The sequence below is a fragment of the Callithrix jacchus genome, chromosome 8 (assembly GCF_049354715.1).
Source record: "Callithrix jacchus isolate 240 chromosome 8, calJac240_pri, whole genome shotgun sequence".
Taxonomy (NCBI): Eukaryota; Metazoa; Chordata; class Mammalia; order Primates; family Cebidae; genus Callithrix; species Callithrix jacchus.
Window position 1 is genome coordinate 96,242,436 of NC_133509.1, and position 23,113 is coordinate 96,265,548.

The following is a 23,113-nucleotide window of genomic DNA, read 5'->3' on the forward strand; positions in this document are numbered from 1 at the left end:
AAAAAAAGAGTCAGAGAGAAGGACTTGTCTTCGTGGATTTGTGCCATGAAGTTTCTTAACTTCCTGAAGGGAAATGTACTCACCTAGGTTGGCTGCAGCCAATTTTGATAACATAAACTGTGATAACAGCCTCACCGTGCTGCAGACGGAGGCGGACTTGCATGATCACCTTCCTACTTCCACGGCCCAGAACCCGGCGTTTTGAGATTCCCACAGCAGGCCAGCCTTCATCATACTCATGGTTTTCCATGCCGCACACATTTAGTTCAATTACTGTACCTGATTTAGTAGTTTTAATATTTAGAGGAAGGACCCCAGAGATCGTAATTCTTTATGGCTTGAAATGAAAATACTATTTCAAGCCATAAAGAAATGCCTGTGGTCAGCACTGGTGTATAAAGGTCACTAGGCTTGATACCATGAAGAGTAGCAAATAAAAGTCAATTCATGCCTCAGGAAATTTTTATATTCTCTAATATAAATGCTGGATTAGCAATCCAGATCAGTGTTTCTCTGATAAATACCCTGTACCTTTTGAATCTAGGTCTCGTAGGACTCTTAAGAGGTCACATCACCATTTGAGTTGGACATTCTTTATTCTTTGTCTTTACATTTTTAGAAGGCTTCAGCCTCATTCTAGTGTTTCAGAGTCCTCTTGAGAGAGTTCTTTCCAACTAAATCTGAAACTAGGTATCATCCCTTTATCCTAGAACCTAGGACAAGTACTAGCAAGGTTACGATTCATCTGGAATTTTTAAGACTGTTTCTTTTTAATCAGATAAGCTCAATTACTTCAAGCTATATCTTTTATGTAAATATGAATATTTTTTGTAACAAGCACATATATTGTGCAGTAATCGCCTCCATGGTCTCTCCTCTGAGAGGAAACAGCCTCTGGTGCCTAAGGAGACTTGCATCCAGTGGAGACTGAGTTGTTCTCTCTCCTTGCAGGCTCACTTTTGGGAAGCTATGAGTCCCTTCACTTCTCTTTATTTCAGCTCCATTCCCATGCCAGCTGCTCTGCTGGATGGAGGCAGCAGCTGCGATTGTTACATACCATGTGTCTAGCACTCATTTTCCTAAATGACACTCAATGCTCTCTCTGGGTGTCTCCCACATAGGAAGGAGCAGAGGCTCTGGACTCACAGTGCCAGGCCTGCCTCCCAGCCCTGTTACCTTCCCGTTGAGTGACCTTGGCGAGCCTCTGTGCCTCTCTGAATCTCAGTGTCCTTGCTTGTAAAATACAGGTAGTAAAATACATACCATAGGGTGATTATTCGGATTACGTGAAATAATATAGGTAAACTTCCTGGTCACATCATAAGCATTCTGTTTCTTCCTCCTTCAAGGCATATACCTTCAATGTAATTTTCTGAAAAACACTTGAATGTTGTCAGATAAAATTACTTTAAAAAATTCACTAAGAGGATTTCTGGGAATTTTTTTTTTTTTTTTTTTGCACATTTTACTCTCTATGCCTAAAAACAAGAAGCTTAAGTGGTATAGATGAGAACATCCAGCTAGGCTTTGCAGGGGACTAACACATTAAAATAGAAATGTGATCGAAGAGAAGAAAGAAGTGTTCAGAGCACTCAAGACTTGAGGAGAGACACTGAGGAGGGAAAGGCATCAGAATGGGGTTGGTTAAGAACCTGCCTCCAGAGCAAAGCTGTTTGGGGCAGCTCGTGGTTCTTTGACTAAGGCTATGTGACCTTGGGCAAGAGCATAATTCTTGCATGCCTCAGTTTTCTCTCCATTTCCTTGGGCAAATGGCATAGTTCTTCCATGCCTCAGCAGGTGGGGTATCCAACCTACAGGGCTACTGTGTGGTTGGCACGAGATAACATGTGTGGGTGCCTGAAGCAGTGTTTGGCACAGGGTACTTGCCCAGGAAGTGTCCTGTTACCGCCGCAAGCTGCATGCATGAAATGATTTTTTTAGACTCTGCCCTTATCTCTGAAAAAGAATTACTTTGTCATATCAGGAAGGAGGGTTCAAGAGAGCAAGGTGTGCTATGCAAACCACTCAGGCTGCTTTCTGGCTCTAATTGCAATTTGATTTAATTAGGCCGATATGGTTATTTTACTGCCGGAAGAAAACTTAGAGATTGTTCGTTCCAACCCCCTCATTTTATAGATGAGGAAACCATGAGGCACTGAGAAATTGTGACTCATCAAGGCCTTTTGACTTGTTACTTAAATCAACTGGGGTCTTTGTGCACTGCTGATGAGGATGAAAATGGTGTGGATAATGGTATGGTGGGAGGTTCTTCAAAAAATTAAACAGAATTACCATATGATCTAGCACTTCTACTTCCAGAAATTTGCCCAAAAGAATTGAAAGTGGGAACTCTAATAGATATTTGGACACCCATGTTCATAGCAGCATTACTTACAATAGCTCAAAAGTGGAAGCAACCCAAGTGTCCATCAACAGATGAACAGATAAATAAGATGTGGTACATGTACTCTGAACCAGCATTCATTTGGTTGCGCGGAGCCAGATCAAGGTATACCGTGTCCTTTACCAATATTGACTTGACGCCTTCTTCCAGAATTTTGTGACCACCTAAGATGAGGCATTCGGGGAGCTTGGTGACTTCAAGAGTTCCTAATGTGAACAGTTGACTCCATTGGATGGTGTTTTGCATCGTTCTAAAAACAGTAGAGAAATCATTAGTGCTAAGTTTTGAACTGTAATTATTTGTCTTTGCCCTTAATTTTATAGAGCTTTGTGACCATGAGAAGCAAAAACACAGAATTGTAGAGCTGGAAATAGTTTAAAAATATTTTGTCCAAATCTCTGGTTTACAGATAGGAAACTGAGGCCCAGAGAGGTGAAGGGACTTTACATATTAGAATGGAAAGAACACACCCTAGACCTCATTTGACTTCTGCCGCTGGTTTTCAGTCTATAAAGGTGTGGTAATAACACCTACAGTACCCACTTCAAATAAGGGAATATACATGAAAACATTTTCCAAGTGTAATGCACAATACAAGAATAAGTGATTAGTATTGCTAACTTTTGAGTAGTAATTTCACAACACACTTAGAGGTATCATTATCCTCATCTTCTCCTTGAACAATTCAACAATATCATCAAGGTTATTAAGTGCTTAATTTTACACAAGGCTGTGGTAGGCATTTATTCCTAAGGAAATCGTATTCTTGTTTTTCCAGGAGCTTTTAAATCTTGACCAAAGACACGTAGTTGGGGTATAAATGGCCAAATAGATATTGATCTGTTTATGTATGTAATAGGCTTATATCAGCGCATGCGTGCATATCAGGCAAGGGTTCTGCAATGCTCAGATTCTGGGCGAGGTGCCAGGGATCCAGCAATGAGCAAGGAAAACACGACCCTGCTCTTGTGGCATGTACAGTCCATTGGAGTGGGGAAGGAGAAAGAAACTTTAATGAGAAATTATACATTAACTATGTATTTACAATTTAATAAGAAAAATAAAAATCCAAGGTTCCTTGAAAGCATTTAGAAGGCAGATCTAACCTGACCTGGGCCACCAAAGGAGGTCTTCTGGAGGAGATGACATTTAATAAGGGCTGGAGAGAAATTCGGCTTGAAAGTGTGAAAGGTCTTCAGAAAGGAGCAGTGCATTTGAGTAGCTCAGTGGTAGGCTGGCTACAGTGTAATAAGCAAAGGGGTGGGGTGAGGGGAACTGCAGGGGAGGAGGCTGAGGAAACAATGAGAGCCCGAAGAATGTCCTTGGCCACATGCAGGAGTCTGGCCTATCCAAAGTGCCAAGGTAAGTCTTTGAAGAATTCCAAGCAAGCATGAGTGATATACAATCACTACTTCATGTGTAAAAGATCACCCTGGCTATTGTATAAAGAGTGGATCAGTAGACTGAAGTATTTGCTGATGAAATGATTTCTGGGATTTCTTTCAAAATAATCCAGGAGTTGTGGAGAGGAACAGATGAAACAAGATTGGGTGTGTGTCAGTAACCATCAAGGCTGCATGATGAGTACATGAGGGTTTGTATTACTGTCGTCTAAAATGTCCACAATGGAAAAGTTTTTAAAACCCACCGTATAAATGAATATCTTAAACAAACAAGCTCAGCGTGTGTGTATGAAGAAACATTTCTAGCCTGTATAGAAAAAGTGATCTCCATCTTCACAAATGAAGGGAAATAGTTTACAACACAAATATACAGAAAGAGCAAATGATGGGAGCCACATACAAGCTCTTGCCTGTGGATCCAGCCACATCTCTTAAATCCAAGTGACAGTCTCAGGTTCCTGGCCTGGGAGTCTGTGTCACCCTGATGATTTTTTTTGCCACAGACAAAATTAACCAGTGGTTTTAGCACAACTCATTTCTTCAGTGCCACTGAAGAGTTTTTATGCCTTCTCAAGAAGTGTCCTTCAACCCCCAGGGTAGTAACAACAGGTACCCCAAAGAAGCATTTTTAACAGAAAAGAGACCAAGGAAGGAGAGAACCCTCATTGTTGGACTTTGCCCCTCGCTGCCTCCTTGGGGCCCTGGGAGATCCTTTCCCACCCGGCTGGATCTGCCCTTTCCCACGGAGAGGCACTAAGAGCTGAGATCTCCAAGCCACCCCTTCTCAGTGCCTCTACTATCTTAGTGTGGGGAGCCATCTTTCTATGGCTTCCTGAGATCAAGATTTTCTGATGATCTCTTTTTGGGACTGTATGTTCTGAATTGTTCCTACAATTGGTGTCTACTGAATATTTTACCTGCCTTTTTTTTCCTTTAAGAGAGAAAGCTTGTTGAATTCCCTGTTACCTTTTTAAATGGAAGGTATTATTATTATTCTGTATCTGGGGAAACTGTTCAGACACCTGTTTACATTACATACCACAGAGATACAAATGTTAAAGACCTCAAGGCTTCATCCAGCATGATGCCAGCGAGTGCCTACATGCAGGGTTGGGGAGGGGTGTCCTATCCAGCATTCCTTTAAAAGTATGTGATTGGCAAGGCAGGCTCCAGCATTTTCTGAGCCCTAATCTAACATTACTGTCCCCTGGGGCCCTCCCTGTTATCACCTTTACCACTGCCCTCTCCACCCACAACACCCCCAAGGTTGTAGACTTGTGAGTCCTTTGTGTATAGCTGTTCAAACATTTCACGTAGACGTGGGTAGTGGACAAAGGACTTGCTTGTGAGAACATTTCCCATGGCACTCAGAATCAGGATGCGGCGGTAGAGCACACACACGTGTTTAGCCCAGGATTTCTACTTGAAAGAAATTCCCAAATCATTAACCAGTAATCTCACATCTAACAGTAACTTTATGTGCACCCAAATAAGCACACTGGAAAGACTGTTTTTCTCGCTTCTGTTTCTGGCTTTCTCATCTTTGCTTCAGATGTTTCTGTTCAATACTTAACATGTGTGTGCCCTAAAAGCAGCCTCACCCGCGACTCGCAGAGAATGGAGTATTCAGACTGGCAGGATCCTCAGAAGTTAACACGAAAAAGGCCTATGACAACACACACATTTGTGAAAAGAAAAAATAAAAGGCATTCCAGCTATTTCTTTTTTTTTTTTTTAACTTGGTTTGGGAATATATGCTACCCATTTTCTAGTGTCACCATGTCATCAGGTATCTTAGGCTGGCACTAAATTATCCCAAAATGCTGATAACAGTGAGACCAAAGAAAGTCTATTGTCTATTGTTTGCTTAGGGCTTCTGAGGTTCCACTAAGTTTTGCCCTCCTCTAGGTCCAGAAAGGCTTGGGGAAGTCCCAGGCAAATCCAGAGCTGAGGAAGCTGATGCCTTGTCTCAGAGGTTAGTGCTCCTTTGCTGTCATCTACAGCGAGAAATCACGTGGCTCAGGGTCTACTCAGGTGAAGTCGGCAGGCTTGTCTTTGAGCTCAGACAGGTGGCTGGGGTAAATAAGTGCTGAAAGGAGGTGGGTGCATTCTCCTGAGTCACCTTTGTCGACTCTGGAAGCACTGTAAACTTGGCATCGGAAGGAGATTATAAAGTGCTTTTGTTCCTAAGCTTTGTAGAAATTAAAGTGTGTATGCATGTGGGTTTCTCTGTCATCCAGCCTCTCAGATTCCATCATCCAAGCATTGTCTGCAGGAATCCTACTTGCCTCTGTGCACAAAAGAGGGAGAACCAAAGTGAATTCGGGGAACCTCTTTTAGCCCTGAGTGTGTCCCACGTCTGTCATCAAGCAGTGAATTCCAGGAGCATTGTGTCTTCCTCTCCATTTCCCTACTCCCCTCCTGGGAGAGGCTGGAATGCTCCAGGAAGCCACCAAAGGTGGTCAGCCAGGAGAAGGCTGGGGAAGAGGAGGGAAAAATGGTACCTGAGTAACACAGAGGATCCAACCCAGATGATTAGGCTGATTTTTCAAACACTGTTATGGGGAAATCCAAAAGAAAGTTATCAAAAGATCCTTTAGTAAGAGGAGTGGTTAACATGCAGCCTGAAGTCTGTGGCCAAGACCGGAATGCCTGCATGAGGAAAGGAAGCTGCCCCACCGGCCTCTTTTTTTTTTTTTTTTTTTTTTGAGACGGAGTTTCACTCTTGTTACCCAGGCTGGAGTGCAATGGCGTGATCTCGGCTCACCGCAACCTCCGCCTCCTGGGTTCAGGCAATTCTCCTGCCTCAGCCTCCTGAGTAGCTGGGATTACAGGCATGCGCCACTGTGCCCAGCTAATTTTTTGTATTTTTAGTAGAGACGGGGTTTCACCATGTTGACCAGGATGGTCTCGATCTCTTGACCTCGTGATCCACCCGCCTCGGCCTCCCAAAGTGCTGGGCTTACAGGCTTGAGCCACAGCACCCCGCTAAGCCTCTTAGGAACCCCTAGTGAGATTAACACCTTTCAGAAAATGAACCATTTCCTCACAGATCAAGGCTGGTGTCAGCAGGAAACAGAAAAACACTGCTCTTCCCAGAGATTTTGTATTTGGGTCTTTTAAAATCATATAATTTTATTAAAGTTCTTTTTCACTACTTCTTTTTCCCTCATTAGATTGTAAGTTTCCTAAGGTTGGAGGTCCTAACATTTTATTTGTAAATAGCAGTGTGAAGGTTTTTTTTTTTCTTTACTTTTTAAGAGTACTCATGCTACGTGTCTCATTTATCTCCGTCTCTGCCAGGAAGATAAAGATGTCAAAGCTTTTGTAAAATAACCATGGAAATTTCCTGTGTGAAGATTTGTTAACCAGTGTCTGTGGGTCAGAAAAGCTTTTGGTTTCAAGTTAGAAAAACTGTAAACAAAAGTAGTTGACATTGTTGGGGTTTTTTTCATTTGTTTGTCCTTGCCAACTATCAAAGGTCAATAATTTTGGGCCACTGATCATTAGATTTGGTTTGGATGCCAAAGATAATGCACATCCAGGATAAGGAAGAGTGGCTGGGTGACGTGGCTCATGCCTGTAAGCCTAGCACTTTGGGATGCCAAGGCAGGTGGATCACGAGGTCCAGTGGAGACTATCCTGGCCGACACAGTGAAACCCTGTCTCTACTAAAAATATAATAATTAACTGGGCATGGTTGCACGCGCCTTTAGTCCCAGCTACTCGGCAAGCTGAGGCAGGAGAATCACTTGAACCCAGAAGACAGAGGTTGCAGTGAGCCAAGATCATGCCACTGCCCTCCAGCCTGGTGACAGAGGAAGACTCCATCTCAAAAAACAAAAAGGGTACTGGCCTCGGTTTCATCAGAGGAGAATAAAGGACATTGTATAGTCCCCACTAAAGAATCTTTATTTAGTGCTCACTCATCTTCAGTAGCTACATTTGAGGAATCATACCTGGAAAAAATAGTTAGTATAGCTTGGGCATGTAGAGGAGCAGCAGCTTTTTCTTAACCCTGGGAAGTCATTGGAGAGCAGTGAAGGCCGCCCTGTCAGTCAGAGCTGCTTGAGACTGGTTTGTCAGGAATAAAGGCATGTTGTCTAACAACAGGCATTGGCGCAGCTGCATGCCCTTGGGTTTCCATCTCTGAGACTCGCCTCTAACCTTTACCTACGTTTAACCAACAGTGTCCCATGACCTGAGTGAAGATACAGGGAAGCAATAGTGATCATAAAACATAGGAAAGGCGGGGTGTTGGGAGTCTTGGAAAGGAATTGAGTATGTGCTCATGAAAGGCTGCTGAATTCCAGTCACAGACGGCATAAAAAACACAGCCGGCAAACCCACCACGGGTTTGAGCACTGTCCCTGTCCTGCTACCATCATGAGTTTCATTAGGAGAAAATAAGATACACCGTGTAGTGTGTCTCTGGAGATGCCTTGCAGAATATTCTGATGCTGGTCAGTTATAACCTGCCAGATAAGGCGCCGACCCACTAGCCTTCTCAAATATACCCACATGCCTGCTTCCTCCATCACTGGCTCAGGGAGATCAGCTTGAGCAAGTTTATTTCACTTTATTTTTTTCTAAAGAAAAGCCCATCTCAGACTAAAGGAAAACAGAGCACCTGTAGCTGAGAGAAGTACAATCTTCAAAATGCCAGCTTATTTTTCCTCCCAGAGTTTTTAGTAATAAATGCAAAAAGAGAAGAAAGAAAAGAGTCCCTTGATAAGGGCACAGACTGTGGAGGCTGCTGGTGTGGCCACCCACCTGATGCTGGACAGGCCAGTCCGGCTCTGCTTCAGATGTTTTCAGTGACGCACTCCTGTTCCTGCCAGGAAGCCCTCTCATCACTTAATCGTATTGAGTGTTACAACCACATTGCGTGTTCTCATTTTTCTTATGATATACTTAAATATGCTTCCTTTAACTTCTACTCCCTGAACTTACTTCTCGTCTAATCCCTCTTCTGGCTGACAGCTCTTCGAGTATTTGAAAATATTAAGTTTCCTTCTATCTTTTCTTCTCCAGCATAAAGACTCTCGGTAGTTTGAAATAAAACCAGGTGGTCAGGCTGAAGAATGCCTCAGATTTTTTCCAGGCCTGTTACTTTTCTCTCCCCTCTCTTAGCACCTGCACTGTGTGTACTTTTCAGCCCATCTCCCTCCATAGAATCAGAAGAAAAAAATGTCACATGAGCCAGCAAGGAAGTACAACATAAGGAAACACACAGAGTGCTGTGAATTCTCATCAGGTGAAGTCCTGAGTATCGTTTAATAGGAGAAAATAAAGCAAACTGTGTAGTATATTCTCCTCACCTGTCAGTCCAAGTATCTTAACCCAGAATCCAAATAAGAAGATTGGTAGCCTCAAGAGGAGATCTAGCATAGTGACTGAGAGCAGAGACCTGAGTTCAAATCCTGACTCTAGCACTCCCAAACTGTGTGGCAGGTGACAGATGGGTCTGTTTCTCAGTTTCCTAATCTTTAAAATGGGAATAATAACCACAGTTGCCGTGAGGATTATATACAATGAATTTGGAACACTTGATACCCAGTGCAACAAGAGTATGCAGCATACATATACAGTAGTAATGGCTACCACCTCTTAAGCTGTGACTTGTATAAAACTGTATCATTCTCTACTCTCTCTACTCCTGCAGCTGCCACCTTCTCAAACCCGTGTGCAGGTAGCTAGTTCCAGCCCTCCCCAACACGTTCCATCCAGATCCAATCTGAGCAGGCTAGAGCACCTCACCTTCTCTTGGCTTGTCCAGTGTTCTATAGCAGCACCATTCTGTATAAGAACCTGGACTTGGGAAGATTACAGTTTGTTTCCCCAGACTGATTCTGGAAATCTATGGTCTGCCCTTTTCACCCTACCAAGCCCTGTCCCACTCCCACGCCCAGTGGACTGTCATCAGCCCTATCTTACATTTAAATGTCTGCTCTGCCTTCTCCTATCAATGCCAGGTCCAAGCCTGGTATCTCTCCCATACTGTGCAGCTGCATCCCTGCATGACCACTGCTTTGAGCTGGAGGGTTCGGCTAACACAGGGTGTCTCCCCAACAGCTGGAAGGAGGGGTATGAAAGGAGAAGATTGGTCTTTGTAACTGGATCAGACTCTGCGTGCGCCAGCAGCATCCTTCATATGGACACGTGCCTGCAACACACATGCATGGCGTGCTTCTTATCAGCCCCAGGCCGCCATTAGGCTCTGTGCACATGGCAAGGTTGGGCGTCATGGCTGTGAACCATACTCTATTCTGTGTCCTGCGCTCTTTCTCTGCTCTTTCTCCCCGGACTCTCTTTAGAGCCATAAAATGCCTTCTCCCCATTTAGGAGCATCGCTCTGGAATATTGGCAGGAAGCTTCTGCGGCATGGTTTCCTTCCCTTCTAACTTGCCAGCATTAGCTGCTAACTCTCTCTCTGCCCTTTGTTTAAGGTCTGAAATTGAATGAAAGGAGAAGGTCATTTTGTTTGCCCAACAGCCAAATCCAACCATTAGGGTAGAAAATACAGTGTTCTCTGGCTCCTGGAAGAAAATCTTACTAGACTAATTGATTTATTTATATAACTTGTTCTCTTCCTATGAAATCAAACAGATTTTGAAAGAAGAAAAAATACTTGTAGCCATTATTTACATTTTAGCGAATTTCAAAGTACGTTTGGGCCCAGTTATCTCAAGACTCATAATGACACAGGGTTAGTTTAAACTCCACAATCTGGAGCATCCAACAACTCAAAATTGAAGCTGCCTCATGTGTAGCACAGCCCACAAGATGTGATAAGCACTGTACCTGACACCAGATTTGCAAAGACATCGCTCCACTGCACCCCTCTTGCTGCACTTAGTATCTCTGTTCTGTTGTTAATGTAGCTACAATTACGCATTAAAACCTATTGTTTGTAGGCCTAGTGCTGTGGCTCACACCTGTAATCGCAGCACTTTGGGAAGCTGAGGCAGGCAGATCACTTGAGGTCAGGAGTTCAAAATCATCCTGGCCAACATGGTGAAACCCCGTGTCTACTAAAAATACAAAAATTGGCTGGGCGTGGTGGCACACACCTGTAATCCCAGCTACTCGGGAGGCTGAGGCAAGAGAATCACTTAAACCCGGGAGGGGGAGGTTGCAGTGAGCCGAGATTGTGCGCCATTGCACTCCTATTTTTTGTATTCTCATTTTAAGATTGTCTTAGAAAAGGTTTGCTGTCAAAAAAAAAAAAAAGTTTTCCAAACAGGGTTTGCTGGCATGTGCCTATAATCCCAGCTATTCGGGAGGCTGAGGGAAGAGGACTACTTGAGTTTAAGAGTTTGAGACCAGCCTGAACAACATAGCAAGTTCCTGTCTCAAAAAATAAAAATCAAGAAAAAGAAAAATTGTTTTCCAAAGACCGTTCCTCCCACTGCACTGCTGGAGCCTAGGAAGGTGAAGACAGAAAGAGATCTTGTTCTCTCTTTCCTGGCTATAGAGGAACAGGGAGAGCCAGATGAGCCTCAGGGTCAAGGCTGACCCCAGAGTTTAGTCTCTCAGCAGCTTTCTATCTGTGCCCCTGCCTTTAAGTAGAGCAGGATGGACCTATAAGTTTGGGTCCCATTAAGGACATAAGCAAATAAAGGAAGTTTTCTGCAAAAGAATTATGCTGTCACTGTTCACAGCAGTGGGAACAGAGTGTTTAGGGGGAGTCCTGTGCCCAGCCTAGGACAGCAACAAGATACTCACTAATACTATCATTTCTTGAGAGCTTTCTTTGCGCCAGGCACTTTATGTTGATTCTCTCATTGACTCATCATGACTTTGTGAAATAGAGGAAAATCTTCATTTTAGAGTTGAGACATCTAAGGCCCAGGGAAGTTAAGAAATTTGTCCAAGGTCACACAGCAACTCAGTGGTGGAAGAATTATACAAACACAAGTAGTCATGCTCCAGAGCCTGACTAGCCTTCCATGTCAGAGAAGGTATTAGTTCTTTCAGCCTTCCCTGGCTTGCAGGAGGCCTCCCAGGACATTCTTCTACAAACCTGGCCCAAATCCCTTACGTGTCCCCTAGAGCTACCGTCAGGAGGGAGCATGCCTCCTTGCTTTGCCCTGCAGTCACACGTCCTCTGTAGTCTGGGAAAGAAAACTGTTCAGTGTTTCATTTTCAGGGCCAGCTATGCCTCTGATTCCTTGAGTATCCTCTAGTTCAGTTCCACTGAATGAGGACCTCAGCAGGAGGGGGGACACAAAATGAGTCCCCGAGTTCTTGACCCTTCTCTTTCCCCTGCTCTCCGGTCACTTTGAGACTTACATTTGGGGTAGAATCCAGATTTTCCACCCTGCTCCCCTCACTCACTCTCTGCAGCTTGTAAAGTGCTTTTCTTGGCCCTAGAAAACATTCTGCTTCCTTTAGTAAATGTGTGCAGAATATTTCATGAAGTCACATTATTTTCCTCTTTGGCCGACTTTCCCTCTTGGACCTCAGTCAGGGAGAAGGTCAGCTGAGGTGAGGCAAGTTTTCAGTGTGACCTTAGATGTAGATGGAACTGATGGCTCTGAGCAGCACAGTTGTTAACTTACTGCCATTTGGGTCCCATAGGGACATAAGCAAATAATGGAAGTTATCTGCAAAAGGATTGTGCTGTCACCATTCACAGCAGTGGGAACAGAGTGTTTAGGGAGAGTCCTGTGCACAGCCTTAGGATGGCAAGCTACTCACCTCCAACTCCACACACCTGCACCAATGTGAACTGTGAAAGATTTCAGGCCTGGGACTAATGTTAAGTGTTCCCTTAACTCCTCATCTCCACATCACTGGAGGCGGGTAAAGGTAGCAGGGCCACCCGCCCTCCACCACAGCAAACAAATCTTCTACCCTGTTAGCACCACCCCAGACCCTCCTCCTCCAGGTCCTGGTTTCTGTGTTATGGTATTCATCCTCTGGCCTCTTGTTGAGCTCCTCCAGCTGCCACCCTGGCTGCTTCTCACTCTACGCCAGGGGTCAGGAGCCATGAAAGTTGGCGAGTGATGCCAGCCAGGTGGGAGGCGATAGGGAGTGGTGGGGCATGTGGCCAACTGGGGATCTGATGCCCCATGGAAAGTAGCAGCCCCTGCTCAACTCCAGGCCATTTCTAGGAAAGAGGATTGTGGGCCCAGTGTTCCTGAATATCTCATTTTCCACGACAAGTTGGAAAACCTGACTTTTTATGTGATATGACATTTCCTAGTGTTTAAATGTTTGAGAAGTAATTAAAATTATTTCAAAACGTACCATGTAGACCAGATTAAATGGGTCTGAGGTCTATAGTCTGTCTCTGTCCCTTTCCACAATCTAACCTGCCCTCCCAGCTTCAACGGTCGCTCAAATGTCAGTGTCTCTGAGTGTTAGATGGCCAGCCCTGGCCTGCACCCCAGATTTACCCTAGAATTCATCTGCATGTGGGTGCCCACACACCTCCAGAGCAAAACTGAGCCCATCAGCCTCCCAGATTTGGCAGACTGTGACTGTTTTTGTCTTTGCTCCACTAACAAAACTACCACTACTAACACTGCTGTTAATACTAATACCACAAAGAATAATCTCTTGCCCCTCTTTTGTTCCATGTTTCTTTGACTCAATACCACTGCCCCATCAGGCAGCCAGGGAGGATCCTGTGACCTTGGACTCTGCTCATTCCCTCCTATTCCAGGCGGTTGGTGGATTGTGTTCATTCTTCCACAACCCTCTAGAACGTGCTTCTAACTCTTCCTTCAGATTAGCTAGAAACTCTCCTAGTTGCTGAACTTGTCATGTGTTCTCAGCTGTTGTCTCAGCCCCTAACTGCTCACAGTTGCTACCTCTCCATTGAAGATGTATTCATCACACTGTGGCTAGAGTCCTCCCCTCAATTGCCGTGTAGCTGTCATCACTCGCCTCTGAGGGATTCCACCAGCTGCTCCCGCAGTTCCTCAGCCATCGCTGCAGGCCGGCTGTGCCAGGCGCTTGTAGTCCTCTGTGTTTGTGCTGGCTGTGTCCTCAGGCACCTTTTCTTCCTTCATGACTACTATGTTAATTCTGTTTGTCCTATGTCTAGTCAAATGCCACCTCTTCCATGAGGCTGTCACTGGCCTTCCCACCACCAGCCCCAGTGTTATTTGCCCCGTCCCTCTTCCAAGCTCTCACAGCACTTGGTTTAAGTCTTTTGTCATTTCATCCAGCTGTGTATTATGAAGTTTGCTGGACCCTTCCCTGATCAGCTCCTGGGTGGAGAGACACTGACTTTATCCTCTGCAGATTCCCCACGAAACCCCTAGTGTGCTGCCTCACATGTAGTAGACATCCTAAAAACCTTTGTAAATTGAATCAAAGTTTGGTATTTGTTTTGTTTTGTTTTGTAAGTCAAAGATGGCTGCATCTAAAGGGCTCAGGCCAAGGTATTAAAAATAAAAACAAAACTTCTTGGTTATTCAAAAGGATCTATCAGAACCCCAAGAGGCTAAGTATCAAGCTAGTGAAAGGGTTATTCTGCCTGTCCAACTCCAAGGGTGCAGTTTTTAGAGGAGGGATAGCCGTGTTTGGTCTGCTTGTCCTCAGGCAAGGCCTCTTCCACGGTGCCCCCATGGAAGCTTGCATTCAGTGCCAGGGACAGGGAGAAATAGGCAAGCCTCTTAGACACTGGGGCTTCAGCCACCCTGGCATATAGAGTCCTGCACTGTTCGTCTTGCCCAGAAGAACAAGCTGTACCCACCCATTCACAAGATGTCCTCTGCTCACATCATTGGCCGACCTGGGAATTTGCCACAGGCCATCTGTGCGTGTTCTGCTCTCCTTGTCTCTTGAGTTTTTTGGAGTATTGTTTTTTTGTTAATCAGCTCTTAGAATAGCAACTTCTCTTCCATCAGGAATTGTATCCCATTGACTTTCCTAAGGTGAGAATCTACTCATTTCTTTTCTGTAAGCATTTCCCCCCTTCCTGCTGGCATTACACAGGCTTACTTGGTGAGAGTCCAAGCAGTGTGAACTCCTAGCTCTTAGAGAACTGAGTTACTTATAAGATACATACCTCCTAAATCCCCAGTGGCCACGGTAAGTGCCTCAGTGGCAACTGCTGTGATTGGTCCAGTACAGCTCTGAATGCTTCTTTTACTTTTGAGTCCTGTCTCCAACCCAGAACCACCTGTGGCCTTTAATCCCTGTTACTAGGAGAGAGGAGAAGCGATTAAGACCCTGGCAGTATATTCATTTATTAGCTGCTCTTTGAAGCTTTTTTGAAAGCATTTTACAATGTACATCGCATCAGGTTGCTTAGGAACTTTTGCAGCCTCCTTCTTCAACATTCTCATTTTCATTTGAATCAGCTTGACACATCTGGACACCTGGCATGGCAGGGTGGCCACCTCAAACACCGTCTTTGCACGTCTGCACCTTCAACAAGATGTTCTCTGTTCAGCTCCAAAAGAATTTCTATAAACACAATATTACTTTTGTCTTGTTCACAAATCAAATTTGGAAAGAGGTGCAGTGTTTTGGGATTGTCATAAGTCTATTTATAGATAACTTAATTTCAAACAAAAACAAAAAGTTGTATCCAAGGCAGTTTTCTTTTAATATAGGAAGTTATATTAGCTTAAATGTCTTTGAAATTAGACCCACACTCTGGCCATGAAAAGTGAATTATCCTGTACTAGTCCTTGCTCAGGAAGTGATCAAAACACCTTTCCTGGCTCTTTTGTGAAAGCAGATTTAGCCCAGCATATATTTTTTTAATTATACTTTAAGTTCTGGGGTACATGTGCAGAACGTGCAGATTTGTTACATGGGTATACATGTGCCATGGTGGTTTGCTGCACCCATCAATCCATCATATACGTTAAGTATTTCTCCTAATGCTATCCCTCCCCTATTCCCCCACCCCTCAACAGGCTCCGGTGTGTGATGTTCTACGCCATGCATCCATGTGCTCTCATTGTTCAGCTCCCATTTATGAGCGAGAACATGTGGTGTTTGGTTTTCTGTTCCTGTGTTAGTTTGCTAAGAATGATGGTTTCCAGCTTCATCCATGTCACTGCAAAGGACATGAACTCATCCTTTTTTATGGCTGCATAATATTCCATGGTGTATATATGCCACATTTTCTTTATCCAATCTATCACTGATGGGCATTTGGGTTGATTCCAAGTCTTTGCTATTGTGAATAGTTAGACCAGCATATTTTGATAGGAGCCCAGCATTAAGGAAGTTTCCCAACTGATGGAAATACAAAGACTTTATATGCACACATTGCTTAGCTGTGTGGCAGTGCTCATTTTAGTTTTTGGTCTTTGAGCAATGGATTCTCAGTCAGCAGTGAACCTACTTCAGAACAGCAATGGTAGGGGGAACATCTTGAAGAAAAGCCTTTCATCCAGAGCTATGATACCTTCGCTGCATAAGGAAAAGTGGCCAAGTTTGTTTTTTCTAGAGCCAGGACACAGACCTTTTCAGTATGTCACCTTTGCTGCTGCTTCACACAGATCTTCAAAAATAGCGACTCTCACTCTTCTTTCTGCTGTCTCGTCAGAGAGCGGGAATCCTGGCCAGCTGGTCAGAAAAATAGCACAGCTGTTTCTGAAAGTAGCCCCATTCATAAGATGTCTGCTGCCCACAACTGCAGTGTTGAAGAAAGGCACACTGTTATAAAGAGCTTCTTTTCTTTAAAGAGGAAAGAAAAACACGTGGTGTTTACAGAAAAGAAAACTGGACCCTGCTGCTTTCTTTTAGTGGCCATGTCTGAATTGGAAGTGGGAAAAGCCATAAATCCACACAGGCAATTGCGCCTTTAAGGCGTGATTCATACTGACTGTGCTGCTTGTGATGGAAAACCCAGCTAGTTAAGCAAGACCTGCCAGAAAGTCTCACACAGCTTCTCTACCATGGCTGATGCCTGCTGTCTTGTGACATGCTGGTTGTATGTGAATGAATGATTGACATTTTCTCTCTCTCTCACTCAGTTCATGACCAAGAACCCCACCATGCGCTTGGGCAGCCTGACTCAGGGAGGTGAGCACGCCATCTTAAGACATCCTTTTTTTAAGGAAATCGACTGGGCTCAGCTGAACCATCGCCAACTGGAACCACCTTTCAGACCCAGAATCGTAAGTGTCCCAGGCTGTCACAGAGACTTTCCTTTCTTCAGATGTCACAGCATTCCACCAAAGTCCATGGAACAGCTAGATAGGCCCTCTGGGTGACAGACCAGAAATTCAGCCGGACACTGCACAGGGCAGCCTCCTTGGGGGGAGGCTGGGCTCCTCGTTTATGGGACAACATGTTTTCATGTGCCCAGGTTAATTCTCACGAAGTTTCACCCTCGTTTACACAAGCTCCAACTTCCCTTAACCTAAATTAAAATCTTACAGAATTTAAGAGGCCTGAAATTTTCCAGGTTTCCCCAAAAGAATTTGGCTAATTGAGAAAAAGTCAACGTTCTAGCCAATTTCCTCATGCTCCTTAGGGGACTTTTTATGCCTTTTCTAAGCCCCTGAGAAAGCAGAGAGGTTGTGAGATGTTGCTCACTTCACTGAGCCTGGCCTCTTGGCTTGGAGTGCCTGGGTCTGTAATAGCTGCTGCAGTGCAGAGCCCAGGCCAGGCTTCCTTTGACAAAAGAAATACTGGGAGCTCTAGGAGCTCCTCTCCAAGCTCTGCAGCTGAGGTGCTGGCCTTCCTGAGGGTCCTGCTTGTGGTCTGAGAGCTGGGTTTGTGCTCATCTGTGGGTCAAGAGCTCCGCAGTGGGAAAGTAGAGAAGCCAGGCTAGTGATAGATCAAGAGTGATGGAGAGGCTTGGCGTGGTGGCTCACACCTGTAATCCCAGCACTTGGGTAGACCAAGGCAGGACTGGCCAACATGGCAAAATCCTGTCTCTACTAAAAATACCAAAAAAAAAAAAAAAAAAAGGCCTTGTGTGGTAAGACACACCTCTAATCCCTGCCAATCAGTAGGCTGAGGTAGAATTGCTTGAAATAGGAGGTAGAGATTGCAGTGAGCCGAAATGTGCGCCATGCACTCCAGCCTCGGCAATTGAGTGAGACTTTGTTTCAAAAAACACAAAGTGATAGGGAGAGAAATAACATTGATTCAGATAAGAACAGTAAGAGGTATAACACTCACTTAGAAATGATCTTAGCAGCATTTGTTTATAAAGATACCCAACTTTTAAAAACATACAGTTTTTAGAACACAATCACTAACAGCCTACTAGGGTGTTGGACACCAGGCACCTGGAGGTAAAGCCGTTCCTGCAGTGGGCAGCCCCCTGCCAGCCGCCCTGGGATTAGGGAGAGCATGGCCTTCAGAGGCTGGAGCCTACATAGTCCTAACTGCATAGCTGGTCCAGCAGCGCGTAACGCATCTGCTTAGAGAGCAAAATGACAGACAGTTGTTCCCTAAGCTCAGCACTTCCAAGAAGTCTTTTGGAAACATCTCTTCAAATGGATAGAACTCTGTGCAAAGAAAAAGGTAGGACAAATGTGAACCTACCTAACCTCTGTTGAGCAATACATACCCTCCATGAGGCCTGCTGGGAAGTGCCGCCTTGGTGAAATCAGAATAAAGGGTGAGTGAGCCAGCTGCTTTTGGATGACCAAATTAATTCTTAGCCTCCCATTACAGCTGGCCTGCTCAGCAAGATTTTCGTGGGATTAAGGAATTGGTGGTTGCCAAATGCCATCATAATGCACAATGCAGTGGAACTGCTGTAAAGCACGGTTTAATCATGATGCTAACTGTAAATAATGCTACTGAACAAGCCACAGAGCACGCCTCTGAACTCACTGGAATGGGCTAAGTCCCATGCAAGCTGAAAAAGCCTCAAGTGCACAAAATCTGACCCTTGTTTCCCTTTTTTTTGGCAGAAATCCCGAGAAGATGTCAGTAATTTCGACCCCGACTTCATAAAGGAAGAGCCAGTTTTAACTCCAATTGATGAGGGACATCTTCCAATGATTAACCAGGATGAGTTTAGAAACTTTTCCTATGTGTCTCCAGAATTGCAGCCGTAGCCTTATGGGGAGTGAGAGAGAGGTCACGAGAACCCAAAGGGAATAGAGATTTACCAGGAATTTCCTCTGTGGGAACTTCCCAGCATCAATCAGCCTTAGAACAAGAACCTTACCTTCCAGGAGCAAGTGGAGAACTCTGTGAAGGATGGAACTTTAAGATACCAACTATTTCAAGTCCAGAGGGAGCCATGGCACTAGAAATAGTTGATACTGAAATGAGATTTTATGAAGTATACTGCTCAACCTATGAGCATCTGTGGCTATGGGCTTGGGATGTTAACAGGAGCCAAAAGGAGGAAAAGTGTGAAGAATAAAGTAGATCTGAGAAATTCTGAGCCAAACAGGCTTCTTAATTCAAGAGACAAACCAAGACTTACTGTCAACTGTGCTATACTCTTCTTTAAGCCAATGAACCCCAACTCCTGGCAGTCTACAAGAAGTCTCTTATTGCTAATGAAGAATTTAAAGATCTTTTTAAGGAAATGAAGGGCTTTCCAAATAGAATGATTTACTCTGAAGAAACAAAAAATGTTATCTCTGAAACTCACAACCTAAACCCCAATCTTGAAAATATGTTGTGCATCAAGACAACGGCTTCAGCTTCTTCTCTTATCCTTACTTTCTTTAATAGATATTTATTAAGTGTCCAGTGAAAAGGTGCCACAATACCCGGTATTGTAAACAACAGGTTTGCATTCATGAAGCTTTCATTCATTCCGGAGTCTGCTGATTTACCTGAATGGTGTTTGCATTCTGTGAAATGCTTCTCCACATTGTGTATGTCCCACTTTTGTCTGCACATAACTCTTTCTTCACAAGAAGGGTCACTGCCACAACAGCACAGTCAGTGGGCAAACTACAGGTGCTTGCTGCCTGCTTACCTGGGGACTCTGATTATGTCTATATCACGGTGTGCTCATCACTGAAGAATTGCAGGCCACTCATGTGAGTGGCCAGATTTACAGCTTATAAACATTAGCAGTTTATTTATGTTTTAAGATGCAAAGATGTGTGTTTGATATTTACTTTAATAATTAGAAATGGATATTGTAAACAGGGCATATATCAACGATGACCTTATAATATGTACCCAAAATACAGTTCAAGACTTTTGACTGACTGGGAATAAATGCATTTTGTAGCAAAAGGGAGATTTTGTCTGGAATGATTTGTGTCCTTCCCACTAAGACTGTAGATTTCCAATCAAAATAAAACCCCGAGCAGAATAGAACTCAACTTACAGAAAAGTCCTGAGAAGAGAGGTTGATGTAAGCTGTGATTCTCTGAAGTAGATGCGGCCTGTCTCTTACTGACCAAAACTTCTGTCCTGAGTGAGGGTGATGACTGCTAAGCATAGCTGTAACAGACTAACCCTCAAGATCTCAGGGGCTATACATCATAAATGTTTATTTCTCATTCACATAGAGTAGCATGTAAGTTCAACAATCCTCCTCCATCTTACAACTACACCATCTGGAAAATGTAGCTTTGCAAAGCCTCCAGAGCAAGGAAGAGACATGGAAGGGTGCCAGCTGCCTCTCTACCTCTCCTAGGAGAGACACACCTCACCTCTTCTCACACTGACTGGCCAAAACATGGCTTCCCTCTAGCTACAGATGGGATAGGGGAATTACAGAGCAGCTAAGGAGTACTGACAGTCTCTTCTCTCATAGGTTCTTTTTTGCTTTCCGATGTGAACACTCACTTTTGAATAAATAGAGTAGCTAGGCCTCCCTTTCCATTTGTGTCACACTTAGTACTCATAGTCATTCTCACCCACATCATGCCACTAGATCTTCATGACATGCCCATTATATCCACTGATGACAGTGTGAGTATTGCAGCACATATTACAAATGGGAAGAGAGGCTCAGAGAAGTTGAGTTCATTGGTCTCCCAAAGGGTTCAGGCTTGGTAAGGAGCATATCCAGGTCTAGGGTCTAAATCTTTGATGCTCTGGTCTGGGAAAGGGAGGGATCATTCTGACTTTGGGACTTTTTTGGCCTGCATAGCTCCTCTACTTTGGGTCTTCTATTGCTCTGTGGGATTGATCAGCTTTTTGGTATGGTTAACACCACTCCAGTAAAGAACCATGAAAAATAAAGCTTGCCTCCTGTTCTATTCACAAAACTCATTTTCATAGCAACATAGAGCCGAAACACTGTCTTTGGTGAGTCTGTAATCACTCAGCAACTTCCTTCTTCACAATTGATTCTCAAGCCCACTATCTGGGTTCCCCAGTTTGGGTTGAGTCCATTCTTTTGAGGCTATTCGTTCCATGCCTATCATGTTATTCAACAGCTAATGATGTTGCTAAGGTGAGATTTCTAGAACTTCTTCCTCAATCCTCTTTTATATCTGAAAAGAGAGAAGATATACAGAATATTTACCTAAAGCTCAAAAGAGTCTTTACTTCCTGGAATTCTACTTCACATCTTTCTTCAGTTCTGCTAGATCTGGCATCCCCTTCCAAGGGATCACAAGGCTGTTTTGCCCACACTTCCTGAAGAAGGCTGGCACAGAGTGGGCAGCGGGCCATTCAGGCAGCTGGGGCAGAGTCCAGTGGGGCTGCTGGCTTCCCTCAGCTCAGTGGGCAGCATGGAGGTCACCCTGTGACCTTTCAGTCCCTCAGGACCATCTTAAGACATCCTCAGCCTTTATCATTCCGTTGTCCTTCCCACCCAGTCCTCATTCCACACCCAGTTGCTCCTACTCTCTCAAGCTATTCCATACTGACCTACTTAAATTAGACACGTGGCCCTGAGTGTTTAAAAGGACATCTTCAAGCCTTTACTTGGGATGTGAATCAGCCTTTGAGTGCAAAAGGTGTTTTCACTTAATGGCTAACATGTTGCATGTTTATTGCATGTGAATCCCTGTTCTAAATACTTTAAATGTATTTACTTCTTCTGTACCCCTTGAGGTGGGTACTCTCAGTTTCATTGTACAGATGGGGGAAAGTGAAGTACAAAGAGATTAAGTCATTTGTCTAATGTCACACAACTAAAGCAGTGGGGTCAGGATTTGGATTAAGCACTTTAACTCCAGGGTCCCTACTTTTATCCCAGTTCACTGAGGTTCTTCTATGAAAACCAATTTCATTTTTCCACCTTTGTGGGGTTGGCAAGATGCACCAAGATAAACTGCCAGCTGGGCAGGACAGTATTAGCTTTGCCCTGGGTAGAGCAATTCATCAGTAGTGAGACTGTATAATTGGCATATCAAAGAGCTAGAGCTGCTAACTCCAGTTCTTGGAACTGGGGCAGGCAAGGGTGATGAAATCAGGACTTCGAACTCCTTGAGGAACGGGAAGAGGAAATAGTCTGGTTCTCTCTGAATCCCGTGGACCCCATCTGAATCCCTAGGCTAACTTCTGAGCCTTGGTGGAGTTTCCAGTCCTTTCTCCCCTCCTAGAGAAGCCACTTCTTGTTTCAGTAACTCCTTATCACCCACCCTGCTGGCTCATGCAGCAGCATCAGGAAGAAGGTGTGCAGCCTGGAGCCTACTTGGCAGCTGCGTGTTTACAGCTACAGAGCTGAGCTGGTATAACTTGGTAGCAAAGAAAAGGGCAAAAATAGGCCAGGCACGGTGGCTCATGCCTGCAATCTCAGGACTTTGGGAGGCTGAGGTGGGTGGATCACTTGAAGTCAGGATCTCAAGACCAGCCTGGCCAACATGGTGAAAGCCTGTCTCTACTAAAAAGTTAGCCAGGCATGGTAGTAGGCACCTATAATCCCAACTACTCAGGAGGCTGAGGCAGGAGAATAGTTTGAACCCTGGAGGTGGAGGCTGCAGTGGGCTGAGATCATGCCACTGCACTCCAGCCTCGGTGACAGAGGGAGACTCTGTCTCAAGAAAAAAATAAATAAAAGCAAAAATTAAAGCATCCCATTTGTCATTTATTGATCTTAACTGAACTCTGACCTCAGATAATCTACCCACTTCAGCCTCCCAAAATGCTGGCATTAGAGGCATGAGCCACCGCACTCAGATCTTAATTGGATGCACATTGCCTTGAAAATATTCCAGCCATGGATTTGGCCATTTCGCATGCTAACATGATAAAGCTGTTTATTATTCCCAAGTTTGGTCATCCTGGTTGCTTAATCTGGCAATGTTGACTTAAAATGACTAGACATCCCACAGTGATTGCCCCTGGCTCGGGGTCACACTGGGCCCTGTAACTTCTCATTTTACGTCACCCAAGGATAAGACTCCAGTACAACTGTAGTAGATGTTTGTGATGAAAATGAGCCTGTGGTGAGATGTTCCTCTGAATTGAGTTGCAAGTTAGACAGAGCTGGCCG

General features: G+C 44.4%; 1 protein-coding gene across 1 annotated transcript in view; it reads left to right on the forward strand.

The window, feature by feature from the left end:
* Positions 1-19,953, forward strand: part of PRKCH (protein kinase C eta) — a 237,705-nt gene extending 217,752 nt beyond the window's left edge. The window contains exons 13-14 of the mRNA XM_002753986.7: positions 16,761-16,904; positions 18,660-19,953. Of these exons, the coding sequence (XP_002754032.1) occupies positions 16,761-16,904; positions 18,660-18,806 (291 nt within the window). The 3' untranslated portion in view covers positions 18,807-19,953. The remainder of the gene's footprint in view (positions 1-16,760; positions 16,905-18,659) is intronic.
* The last annotated feature ends 3,160 nt before the right edge of the window (positions 19,954-23,113 follow it).